General features: G+C 39.4%; 1 protein-coding gene across 3 annotated transcripts in view; it reads right to left on the bottom strand.

The window, feature by feature from the left end:
• si:zfos-2326c3.2 (misshapen-like kinase 1) overlaps positions 1–13,908 on the bottom strand; it is a 249,878-nt gene that overhangs the window by 161,105 nt on the left and 74,865 nt on the right. For 2 of the 3 annotated variants that reach the window (XM_034182330.1, XM_034182331.1), the window contains exons 1-2: positions 6,997–7,120; positions 6,057–6,167 (exon numbers count right to left, since the gene is read on the bottom strand). In XM_034182330.1, the coding sequence (XP_034038221.1) occupies positions 6,057–6,167; positions 6,997–7,089 (204 nt within the window). In that variant the 5' untranslated portion in view covers positions 7,090–7,120. Of the gene's footprint in view, positions 1–6,056; positions 6,168–6,996; positions 7,123–13,908 lie in introns of those variants that run through there. The other variant, XM_034182332.1, reaches the window with a different exon arrangement.

Genomic DNA, 13,908 nt, shown 5'->3' with positions numbered 1-13,908 from the left:
CTTGCATTTAATTTGACTTCTATTTATTTTCAGACTGTATGAAACCAAGATATTTCATGTTTTTTCCTCGTCAACATTTCATTTGTTAATATACTTTCATTCCTGCATTTCAGGCGTGCAACACATTCAAAAATGCATTTGCCACTTTGTGAAGGTACCAATCCTTCATGCAGCACTTAAAAGACATTTGAGGATACCAAGCGATGAAAAGTTTCAGGTCCTATTTTGTCCCATTTCAAAAATCTGCACACATTCTGTAGTGGTAAAATTTCAGGACCGCAGGCAAGCAAGTCCAGTACCCGTGCCCCCACTTCCATAACCATGCCTTTGTAATGAGTACAGAATGTGGTTTTGCATCGTCTTACTGAAAAATGCATGGACATCCCTGGAAAAGACGTTATCTTGGAGACAGTATATGTTTCTCTAAAATGGCAGCCTTAATCCTGCCATCACAGAAGTCTAACTGAGCCACATGGGGTTTGTAGCCAGTGCATTCTTATAGTGGGACACAAAGTGTAATCCCATAGGATTTGTTTGCTTAAAAGAGTTTTTTTTTTTTTTCAGGTTTATTTGGGGCCAGTCTATGGAAAAATGGAGGGGGTTAAATTTTTCAACCTGGGGACCCACTGTGGGAGGCCTTCCTTGTCCCAGTCCCCCAAAAACTAAGTTTGCCCATATATGGGTCAATAGAGAACAGATTTACCTGATCTTAATGTAGTTTTAGGGATTTTCAATAATGTTGGGTCCATTTATGACACTTTCAGAGTGACCAGAAGTGGCCATCACTGATTTCTGGTCACTATCTACCTCCAAATGTGATGATTGATGCTTACATTATGACGCAAAGAAACAAAGTTCATATATTAGGGTCTTCTTCAGATAAGACTCATCCTTCTTGGCAGAAATTTAGGTCTTTTATCTAAGAGAGGACTTCATTTACATATATACTAAATCATAAAGGAGAATCTCTTTGTTGAAGAGTGTCTTGTCTGAGGGTGGCTAGCTCCTCAAGTTTCCAGAGAAGAGATGACTGGTGCAATTCACCTCACAACAAACCTGTTCTAAGATGAAACTAAAGGTGCAGTTATTATTTGCAAGTTCATGATATTGTTGATATTTCAATATTTCAGGTGTGGGCCATGGTTTGGAGAAGATGGAGAGGGTCTAGGTCCTGTACCTAGTCAGAAAAGGCAGCATAGCATCACAGCCACAAACAATCCTGTCTCAGCAGAGAGTGTGTATAATCTGAAAGGAGGGAGCCACTTCAAAAATCAGTCTGCTAAGCAGCCCCGCTATGGTAAAAGAACGAGTTTCATTAGGTGAAACTGAAATGGAGAAATCAGTGATTTTGATTACACTTCGTTCTCTCAGTTCCTGTCAAATTATTATGTCATTTTTGTATATGAAGCCTCTATTGATGCAAATTGTGTTGAGAAAAAGTCACTGACAGATCATCCTTTTTGAATGAATCTTCAGAGGTTGTGTTTGACTTTCTTTATCCTCTTTCTGAATTATTCATGCATGTACAAGAGAAACCTGCAATGAAAATGGATGCATTCTGATATCATTGTCTGATAACCGTTCCTGTTTTACTGTAGTGCCTGTTTGGTTGGAGGCTTGTCTGTTTGTGAACAGCCTGTAACCCACAATTTTTTATACATCATTATGAAATTTTTATAGAGGATTAGTATCCTGATAGGCAAGAACTGATTCAATTTTCAAGGTCATAGGTCAAAGATCAAAGTCAGGAAAAATGTTGGAAAATCTGAAGAATCCCTATCCTTTAACAGTGAACAGATTTTTAAAAATTCATAACTCAGTCAAAATAGATCGAAGTTCTTTCATATTTGAGAGTGTTATGTAGGATGGTTATTGGCTGACAAAGTTTGATTCGGTGTCGCTGCCGAACGGTGCCCCCTAGAAATAGGTCCGCCCTGCCTTCATTGCGCATGCGTCATTTCGGAGCATCAGCAGTGATTCACAGATAATCACTTCATTTCTGCTTAAAACTGCACTCCAATCATCATCTATCTCTGCGACAGATACCTGAAGCTTTTGTACAACAATCATTTCCACATAAATTCAGCATTATTTCACAATAAAAGACAGGAGCCAGATCAGATCGCCACAGCAGCATGTCTGAGTCTGACATGCTGCTGCTGCGCCTACGTCATTTCAGAGCGTCAGTAGCGCTTCACCAATTATTGCTGTGTTTCTGCTTAAAACTGACTTTCAACTGATTTTATAGGTTTTATTTTGTCATCTGATAATTAATAATCACATTATTCTCTTTGATCGCTTTGGGTGTAGAGAGTCAGATTCAGAGAGTCAGACTCAGACACATGCACAGTGAAGGGAGGGCGGACCAATTTTTAGAGGGGACCGTTCGGTCGGCGACACTGGCTTTGATCCAGATTATTGATTTTGTGGCCATTTGAATTTAATACTGAAAAGCCCATTTGATGTACATTTTGCATTACATCTTAATCAAAAGTGCCTCAATCACTCATTTGTGCCAATGAGGTGCAAACTGGCACTCTCAATAAACAGACTAAGCCATTTTGATCTATATTTTGTATTATATCTTAGCTTATGAAAAGACACTTCTAACAGGACTTTTACCGTGGAAATATTTTCCAAGGTAAAAATTTGTGTAATTGGAAACTAGTGTTCATGGAGGTTTGCGTCTAGGAGCGCGGCACTCTAGGTCTGATTTGGGGTTACGGTTGTATTCACATTTGTCACACTGCTCTTTTCTAAACTTTAAGTAAACCCTTGTATCTTGGGGCAGTGTGGCCGAGCAGCAAAGGCAGTCAGTGGCACAGCTCAGATGTGCATGTTTGGACTCTCGCTTCTTCAAAGGGGTTTAAATAAACAGAGGAAATGAGTCTCTCCAGACAATGACTTTGCCATGCTATAGTGTGTGTGTGTGTGTGTGTGTGTGTGTGTGTGTGTGAGAGAGAGAGTGAGAGAGAGAGATGTAATGATGAAACAATAAGGAGACATCATGGCTGAAAGCAGTAGAGAAAACACTGGAAACATTCCAGAAATGCTTGTCCAACAGTTTTACAAACTCAAAAGGCATTCAGTGGCATGTATACAGTACCTCTACCTACACCCCACGGTACCCTTTAAATTAAATTAACCCCCGAACCAAATGCCAAATGCCCTGTTCGTATAGGAATAGTTTATCAGGGGGCGGTGGAGTAATTCAGCTTTACAACACCACATCTGCAATATTTATGGTCAAATCACACAGATAAGAAATCTCAGTATAAATGACGCAGATGGGAGTGGCTACCCAATATATAGGCAACCAGTATCCCCACCCCATGCCAAAACCATTTTGTATATTTCTGTCAGCTTCACTGTTTATTTAATTTATTTATTGGACTGTTTATGGTATGTGCCAAGATGCGCGTTCTGTGTGTGCCAAAGCAGAGCAGGTGGTCCAAAGACCTCTTTACAAACACAAAACAAACATGTCCCACCTCACTCACTTTGTATTTAATGTGTCTCTTTATTTGTGTCTGCATGCTACAGACTATGCAGAACAAAAGCAGTAGTAGGTAGTAGCAGCTAGCTTACAGGAGCTGGGCTACTAGACCTGGGTTCATTTTGAGGTCACACTACCCACCTGTATCTTTGGACAAGACACCTGATCAGCGTTGTACCAGTCCACGTAGCTGTGAATACAACCTGGCCAGGACTGAGGAGGTAACTTGTGACTGACTGGTGTCCCGTCCAGGGGGAGTCACAGACTCTCATTTGCTTCACACGATGAATCAGACAATAAGCACTGGCACCAATGAGCCGCAGAGGATGAAAATGATTTACTTATCTTCTACAAAAGATATACAGCAACAGCGAGGGAACACAGAGTTGAGGCGCCGACATAAACATGATCTCATGTGTCTGTTTTTCGTGATACCGTCACAAAATGCATCACATTTTTGTGACACAGTCAAGTTTCAGTCACTATTTTTAACCCTAACGGCCCCCTGTGTCACCCCAAATTTCGTGATACCATCACATTGTGTTTTGTTAATAATTTACCCTTTTTGATTGCCAGTACACTTCAATTCAAACAACAAATGTTATTCCTCAATGCCACAATGTTGCGGTGTGCCTAATGTGACTCATTTCTGAGTCCAGTCATTGGTTGCCTTGGCTGCAGTTTAAAAAAAAATCATGGTGGCAGCAGCAGGGTTGGACTGTGGGCCTAAAACCTATGTCAGCACACCACGCAAATAAACACATGACACAGACCTTCATGCACCAGCAACACAGGGAAAAATACTCCAGGCCTCAGGTCACCCTAACCTGAACAGTTTCCATCTCTCCCTGCTCTGCCACTCATATGAGACATTGGTTACCCACAACAAGCAGCTGTAACAAAACAACTTATTTTCGTGTTCCTTTTAACAACAGGAACAAAGCTTGAGTGTATCACTGTGGACATTCATGTTGTTTTCAGAGTTCATCAAATGAACACAAGCTTATTGGAATTCAGAAGTTTCCAACTTGGGTTTTCTGACTTTACCATTGTCTTGAATGCAGCAAGAAGTGGCCCATGATGCTGGTGGGTTTATACACTGAACAAAAACACAAATGCAACACATTTGTTTTTGCTCCCATTTTTCATGAGCTGAACTCAAAGATCTAAAACATTTTCTATATACACAAAAGACAGCATGATTATTGCACAGGTGTGCCTTAGTCTGCCCACCATAATAAGGCAACTCTGAAATGTGCAGTTTTGCTCTATTGGGGGAGTTGGGGGGGTGTCAGAAAACCAGTCACTGTCTGGTGTGAGCACCATTTGCATCATGCAGTGCAATGCATCTACTTAGCATGGAGTTGATCAGCAGTCAGACGCCATCGAATGCGATCATTTGCCAACTCAAATCGGTTATGACAATGAATCGCAGTCAGGTCAAGACCCCAATGAAGATGACGAGCATGCATTGAGCTTCCCTGAAACAGTTTCTGAGAGTTTGTGCAGAAATTCTTTGGTTCTGCAAACCGATTGTTGCACCAGCTGTCTGGGTGGTTGGTCTCTTAGTGGATCTTAGTGGTGAACATGCTGGATGTGGAGGTCCTGGGCTGGTGTGGTTACACGTGGTCTGCAGTTGTGAGGCTGGTTGCATGTAATGTTAAATTCTCTGAAACGCCTTTGGAGACAGCTTATGGTAGAGAAATGAACATTCAATTTATGGGTAAGAGCTCTGGTTGGACATTCCTGCAGTCAGCATGCCAAATGCACGCTCCCTCAAAATTTGTGACATCTGTGGCATTGTGCTGTGTGGTAAAACTGCACATTTCGGAGTGGCCTTATATTGTGGCCAGCCTAAGGCACACCTGTGCAATAATCATGCTGTCTAATCAGCATCTTGACATGCCACACCTGTGAGGTGGGATGGATTATCTCGGCAAAGGAGAAGTGCTCACTAACAGATTTAGACAGATTTGTGAACAATATTTGAGAGAAATAGGTCTTTTTTATATACAGAAAATGTTTTGGATCTCTGAGTTCAGCTCATGAAAAATAGGAGCAAAAACAAAAGTGTTGCATTTATATTTTTGTTCAGTGTAGTATGGGTCGGCATTCTACTAACAATGAACACGGGTGCATTTTACTAATGGCAATTTGAGTGCACAGAGACACCGTGATGAGAGCTTGTGGACCAACGTTATGCCATTCATCCTCCATCGTCGCCCCATGTTGCAACATGCATTAGCATGTTGCAACATGGGGCAAAAATACGCCTTTTGTCTTCATAGAAGTGTTTGTTCTTCAACGCATGGAAAACAGAAGTAAAAACAAAAATGCTGCATTTACTTTTATGTTGAGTGTTGAAATCAAACACTAATGGTTTATGGTTTCATGTACTGTATGGATGCATGATGATACAGCTTTTCAAGCTAATAGGCTAGTACAATTATTTCAGATCTTACAACTCCTACATAATAGTACTCTTTTATAGTGTGCACATGTTGTTGTACACACGTGTGTGTGTGTGTGTGTGTGTGTGTGTGTGTTACACTGACCATACCCTAAGGACTTCTCTGCAAATGTACGCGATCCAGTCTTCTTTCAAACAGTTTCCCTTGGTCTTCTTCAACAAGTCCGTCACAGAGCCTGCTCCACAATACTCCATCACCAACTAGATCAACATGCAATGAGATGTGTTCAGACACAAATTAGCACAACTTCAAATAACTGGAAATGAAATGTATCATGTGATAGAAATGCACAATGATTTTGTCAAAGTTGAACACTGGAATCATAGCAGAAAACTCATTACCACCGCCAAGTAAATACAGCAGAAAATATTTGATAATCAGCTATTTTGAAAATCAATCTGCATTTAAAGTTATCGATCAAGTAGCTATGCCAAATTTTGTGAATTCTGAAATGTGAGGATTTATCTCATTTCTGTTTTAAATGGGACAAACTGGTTTTGATTGGTTACACCAAGAATATAGCATCAAGTGCTTTTCAGATACCTTAAATATTTTAAACCAGACTTTATTTGGTAATTTATTGTCAATTGAATTTCAGTGTGCCTAATTCAACATGAAAAAAAATGTGTTTGCCTGTCAAAGACTAACAAAATCTTTTTGGTTGTTGGTCACATCAAACAATGTCCCATCAGGCACACAACTGTAAATATAATTACCTATTAATTTACTCAATATTTAACAATAACAAAAATGTAAATAATCAACAATGAAAACAATACACAATTGTGGCTAGGCAAGGAATGCATTTTGCCTCTTGGGATGTTTAACAGGATAATGTGAAATTTTTTTATGTGGCTTTGAAATTAAGGTTGTATCATAAAAACACATTCAATATTAGCAATGAAGCATGTGCATGTAACAGTTAATTATTTATGTTCACATGGAAAAGGGTATGGTTATGAGAAGACAAGTGTCATACAATTTTGTATAACCACAATAGCTCAAATGAAATAAATAAAAAATACAAACCCATAGCTGGTGGTCCTGTCCAGCAGGACCTTTCTTAATAAAAGCTCCATAATAAGTAGCAATGTTTCTATGATGAGAATAACTCTTCAACATGTTGATCTCCAGCTTTATCTCCTCCTCTTCTTCCTGAAACATAATAGAAAAAAAATTCCAAATGACTATTTGTGTGCTGAACATGGAAGTCATTATAGTGACTTGCATAAAATCATACTGAGGAATAAACTTATGACTTTTTCAATGAAAAAGACACCTTAAGTACAAATCAGCATCAAACATGACATTTTGAGAATGCACCATGACATGGATATGAGTTATATCATCAACAACGTGAGGCCCCCGACAGCCTAGACAGCCTATTTATGGAGGGGGCAGAAACATTTTATTTCCTTTAACAGTTGAGTTGTGGTCTGAAAACTTGTCCTTACAAAATAATACCACTAAAATAATGAAAAATAACATTAAATATCTATTAATTTGGAACTCAATAATCATCTTGGCACATCAAGAGTACTCCAAGCAGCACTGCAGCACTGAGGCTGTGATTATCACACCACTGCTTTTTTTTTTCCTGTTGTGCTGTACACACGAGTAAAAAACAAAAAACAAAAACAAAAACTGTGAAATAATATTGGAAATATTGTTAAAGTGTGATTCTCTTGTGTGAACCAGCTGACTTTTGCACTGTATGCTCATTTAATTAAGCCTGAATGAAACAACCACAGATTTGTTAAACATAAAGGTTTAAAAATATTTGATTCATGAAGTTTTTATCCAGATTGTAACTCTGAAGGAGTAAGTGTGAAACTGAATGTACTCCAATTTAAAATCTTGCTCAATCAGATACTAATTAGGGGTCATATGGTGCAAATCCAGTTTTTATATCATGTTTCTCATTCACTCAAGGTGCTCTGGATATTGTGGATTACACATCAATTAAATATTTCACTGTACTTCTTCATAGCTGTCTAATACTCTGTAAACGCCTGGCCAGTGTCTTGATGCTGTTATTTGTGTGTTTTTTGCGTTTCATGATACAGCTTGGCTCACAGCTGCCTTGTGACCACATTTTCTGTTGGAACAGTAGAACTGGTAATTTTACTTTTCCTGCAGCATATATAATTAAATTCGATATGTTCTGGGGTTTTTGTTAAATAAATACTGTTGAGAATGCATAATACTCTCCCATGTATGCCAACTGACAATGTGCTTACTATATTATTAAAATATTTTTTATTTACCTAAAGGCAGTGTTTCCATCAGAATTTTTGTCAGGTCAGTGGTACTCAGTGAAAACTCAAAAAGTTAGGTACATAGAGTGGAGAAACACCACGTACACTTACGCAGCGGAAGATATACTTTTTCTTTATTTCTTAATCTCATTGTTGTGTGGGGTCAAAAAAGTGCAGCATCGCAACAGGTTGAGTAGTTTATGGGTTCAGTTTCTTGCTCAAGGATTCATCAACAAGTCAAGTAAAGAAAACATGGAATGATGCTGCTCTTCACCGAATCTGCAACATCTTGGAAACACCTTGAGTCCTACATGGCAACCACTCAGGCAACAAACCAGTCCATCCCCACCTTTCAAAAATAACCACCTATCTGCCACAGTCAGGTGAAATGTAGGAATCCCCTTGGCCTAGGCCAAGGAGTATATGCCAACACTCATCCAGAATCATGGATAGAGGCCAGACCCTTCAGATACTGTACAGCTACTCTACTGTTTGACCTGTAGTGGCAGCTTAAAACATATGACGAATTATTTAAAATTCTGTTGTCAACAATCAGTTGGGTTATTCAGTCGCTTAATGATCATCACTTCTTGTTTGAATGAATGCTGACACACCAGTTCCATCACTTTCTGAAAAATGGTGCAGGCATAAATTTTACAAACTTATGTGAAACCTCAATTTCTTTTACACATTTTTTACTGTAATATTGGCCAAACAACATTTAAATATCATTTCATTTTATGTGCATTTCATATACTGTCCCATTTGCAAATTCTTTTAGCTCTTGTCTCTTTTACTCAAGACACCACAATAGATATAGTCTGGATCAGCATGTTGATTTGGGCCATGTTTTACATCTGATGACTTCCTCTGCAAATTTATTAAGAAAGAAAAAAACAAACAAACAAACAAACTAAGAAATCACATGTACGTATGTATTCACACCCTTTGCCATGAAGCTCAAAACTGAGCTCAGGTGCATCATCCTTGACATGTTTCTACGGCTTAACTGAAGTCCACCTGGGGTAAATTCAGTTGACTGGACATGATTTGGAAAGACACACACCTGTCTACAACCCCTGGCAAAAATTATGGAATCACCGGCCTCAGAGGATGTTCATTCAGTTGTTTAATTTTGTAGAAAAAAAGCAGATCACAGACATGACACAAAACTAAAGTCATTTCAAATGGCAACTTTCTGGCTTTAAGAAACACTATAAGAAATCAAGAAAAAAAGATTGTGGCAGTCAGTAACGGTTACTTTTTTAGACCAAGCAGAGGAAAAAAATATGGAATCACTCAATTCTGAGGAAAAAATTATGGAATCACCCTGTAAATTTTCATCCCCCAAATTAACACCTGCATCAAATCAGATCTGCTCATTGACATTGACCCTATGCCATGACATTGACCCTATGTGTCTTTTTGCAAGGAATGTTTTTGCAGTTTTTGCTCTATGGCAAGATGCATTATCATCTTGAAAAATGATTTCATCATCCCCAAACATCCTTTCAATTGTCCAAAATATCAACATAAACTTGTGCATTTATTGATGATGTAATGACAGCCATCTCCCCAGTGCCTTTACCTGACATGCAACCCCATATCATCAATGACTGCGGAAATTTACATGTTCTCTTCAGGCAGTCATCTTTATAAATCTCATTGGAAAGGCACCAAACAAAAGTTCCAGCATCATCACCTTGCCCAATGCAGATTCGAGATTCATCACTGAATATGACTTTCATCCAGTCATCCACAGTCCACAATTGCTTTTCCTTAGCCCATTGTAACCTTGTTTTTTCTGTTTAGGTGTTAATGATGCCTTTCGTTTAGCTTTTCTGTATGTAAATCCCATTTCCTTTAGGCGGTTTCTTACAGTTCGGTCACAGACGTTGACTCCAGTTTCCTCCCATTCGTTCCTCATTTGTTTTGTTGTACATTTTTCGATTTTTGAGACATATTGCTTTAAGTTTTCTGTCTTGACGCTTTGATGTCTTCCTTGGTCTACCAGTATGTTTGCCTTTAACAACCTTCCCATGTTGTTTGTATTTGGTCCAGAGTTTAGACACAGCTGACTGTGAACAACCAACATCTTTTGCAACATTGCGTGATGATTTACTCTCTTTGAAGAGTTTGATAATCCTCTTCTTTGTTTCAATTGACATCTCTCGTGTTGGAGCCATGATTCATGTCAGTCCACTTGGTGCAACAGCTCTCCAAGGTGTGTTCACTCCTTTTTAGATGCAGACTAACGAGCAGATCTGATATGATGCAGGAGTTAGTTTTGGGGATGAAAATTTACAGGGTGATTCCATAATTTTTTCCTCAGAATTGAGTGATTCCATATTTTTTTCCTCTGCTTGGTCTAAAAAAGTAACCATTACTGACTGCCACAATCTTTTTTTCTTGATTTCTTATAGTGTTTCTTAAAGCCAGAAAGTTGCCATTTGAAATGACTTTAGTTTTGTGTCATGTCTGTGATCTGCTTTTTTTCTACAAAATTAAACAACTGAATGAACATCCTCCGAGGCCGGTGATTCCATAATTTTTGCCAGGGGTTGTACATATACGGTCCCACAGTTGACAGTGCATGTCAGAGCACAAACCAAGCACGAAGTCAAAGAAGATCCCAATGAGCACAGTGACCATCATCTGTAAATGGAAGAAGTTTGGATTCACCAGGACTCTTCCACTGAAACTGAGCAATCAGGGGAGAAGGGCCATACTCAGGGAGGAGTCCAAGAACCTGATGGTCACCCTGTTAGAGCTCCAGCATTCCTCTGTGAAGAGAGGAGAACCTTCCTGAAGGACATCAATCTCTGCAAAAATCCACCAATCAGGCCAGTATAGTGGAGTGGCCAGACGAAAGCCACTCCTCAGTAAAAAGACTGAACTCTTTGGTATCTTTGGAGTTTGTCAAAAGACACCTGAAGGACTCTCAGACCATGAGAAACAAAATTCACTAGTCTGAGGAGACAAAGATTGAACTCCATGGCGTGAATACCAGGTGTCATTTTTGGAGGAAACCAGGCACCATCCTTACAGTGAAGCATGGTGGTGGCAGCATCATGCTGTGGGGATGTATTTCAGTGGGAGGAACTGGGAGACTAGTCAGGATTGAGGGAATGATGAATACAGAAATGTACAGAGACATCCTGGATGAAAACCTGCTCCAGAGCACTCTTGACCTCAGACTGGGGCAGCAGTTCATCTTTCAGCAGGACAATGACCCTAAGCACACAGGCAAGATATCAAAGGAGTGACTTCAGGACAACTCTGTGAATGTTCTTGAGTGGCCCAGCCAGAGCCCAGACCTGAATCTAACTGAACATCTCTGGAGAGATCTGAAAATGGCTGTGCACCGACACTCCCCATCCAACCTGATGGAGCTTGAGAGGTGATGCAAAGAGGAACTGTCAACTACCCAGAGATAGGTGCGCCAAGGTTGTGGCATCATAGTCAAGAAGACTTGAGGCTGTAATTGCTGCCAAAGGTGCATCAACAAAGAGTTGAGCAAAGGGTGTGAATACCTATGTACTTGTGATTTCTTAGCTTTTTATTTTTCATAAATTTGCAAAAACAAAAGAACAAAAAAACAAAAAACTTTCATGTTGTCATTGTGGGATGTTAATTTCATCAATTTTGGAATAAGGATGTAACATAAAATATGGGAAAAGTGAAGCACTGAATATTTTCGGGATGCACTGTCAGGGCGGTCAAAGTATTGAGATGCAAAGAGAGAAAGGATGGAGTTTTTCTTGTGTAAATTCAGGGAACAGAATGCATCTCAAATACAGTGAAGTTACAAACCTGGAATGGAATGAAGACAGAGAGAACAGAAGATAAAAGGAGAAGGTGAAGAAAACTGAAGGTAGGGAAATGGACAATGTGGTGAACCAGGGGCTGGTGTCGCAGACTGAACAGTCCGCCCCTAAAAATTGGTCCACCCTGCTTCCACTGTGCATGCGTCATTTCAGAGCTCAGCAGCTTGTCTGAGACAGAGTCTCTTCACCCAAAGTGATCAAATGGATTAATGGGATTATTAACCACCTCTTAAATCATTCTAAAGTCAGTTTTAAGCAGACACAAGGAGATACTCTGTGACACTTTGAATTGACGGACGTGCAGTGAATGCATCAGCTAGCAGCTCCTGTAGCTGCTGTGCTCTGATCGCATTATGATGAAATAATGCTTAATTTATGTGGAAATGGTTGTGCAAAAGCTTCAGATATCTGTCACTGAGATGATGATGTCAGTTTGAAGCAGAAATGATGTGATAATCGCTGAACCGTGGCTAATGACGCATGTGCAGTGAAGGCAGGGCGGAACAATTTTTTGGGGGAGCCGTTCGGTCTGCGACACAGGTGTTACTCAGAAAAGAGGAAAAACAAAAAGCTTATTCCACGCAGTGACCAATGTTAACTCTAATCAGGACAAGAGAAGAGAAAATGATAAGTCAAAATCTGAATTTTCACCTCCACAAAGACTCCCGTGGTGCTGTGTGTGTGAGAGTGTCTAGGAAGATAACAGTCGAGCACTTCCTGTTAAAGAGTATTTCTGTAACACAAAAGCCTCAGAGTCTCATCATCAGCCGCTCTGCTTATTTTTGTGACAAAATCAGAAGCTGAATAGAAACATTTTAAGATTAACTGGGTAATCTGTTGTTCTCTGTCCCAAGAAAGAAGCTGCTCAGAAACCACTTAATCAGTTTTACATTTAATCATTTTAATTAAAGTGGAATAAATTGGTTAACATATTTCATCTGTCTTAACATGATAGGTTTTAACCAGATCACATAAAATCCTCTGTGGTTAAACACCGCTTTTCCATGCTGCGGTAAGTCTGCGTCACATACTGCTGTTATTAGTCCAGAAATAACTCTGTTCAGCAGCACTGTTGGTCTGTATAATGTAGACAATATCTGCTAAACTCAGCACACTTTAGCTATGCAACTCCTCTTATAGATATGAGACCACATGACTGAACATTCATGGAAAAACTAAAACAACAAAAGGTGGCAGCCAGTGGGCACTTGGTTTCAGTGCGAACGGTTCCCAGTTCAAACCCCAGCCCTGCCAAATTTCTCCATGGAATGTGGAGCTGCGTCAGGAAAGGCATCCGGTGTAAAACTTGTGCCAATTCATCTTGCAGATTTGCTGTGGCGACTGAGTGCAAACAAGAGAGCATAGTTTTTAAACCAGGTTCATGAAATGTGAACAAAGAGGCGTAATATCATTTATGGCGCAGAAGAGGTGTGCGAGACTGCAGCTTTTGCTTCAATACTTGATACGAGAAATATGTTTTCATATCTCAAAACCTGATGTGATTGGCAAAAACTAACACCAGATTCAGATTCAGCGCCCCAAATTACCAAAAATTCGTTGAAAACTCCATGCAGGAAAAACCGTATTGACCAATGTTATAGTTTCTTTTGCCAAAATTATCTAGTATTGTAGCTGTAAAATCTAAAAGTGAACACATTTTTAATAAGATGATTTTATTAACATTGATGAACAATTATTTCTGGGACAAAGCAAAAGAATTGAAGAAAGCCTATTACAAAATTTCATCTTAACAGACAGACACGAAAAAGCTGATTTTTCTGTTATCCTTTCGTGTCTGTGTCAAAGTGGAGGAGAAAAGAAGGACACTGCAAAAATTAGAGGAGTAGTTAAGACTT

The sequence above is a fragment of the Thalassophryne amazonica genome, chromosome 11 (assembly GCF_902500255.1).
Source record: "Thalassophryne amazonica chromosome 11, fThaAma1.1, whole genome shotgun sequence".
NCBI classification, from domain to species: Eukaryota; Metazoa; Chordata; class Actinopteri; order Batrachoidiformes; family Batrachoididae; genus Thalassophryne; species Thalassophryne amazonica.
This window is presented reverse-complemented; position numbering and strand designations above follow the sequence as displayed.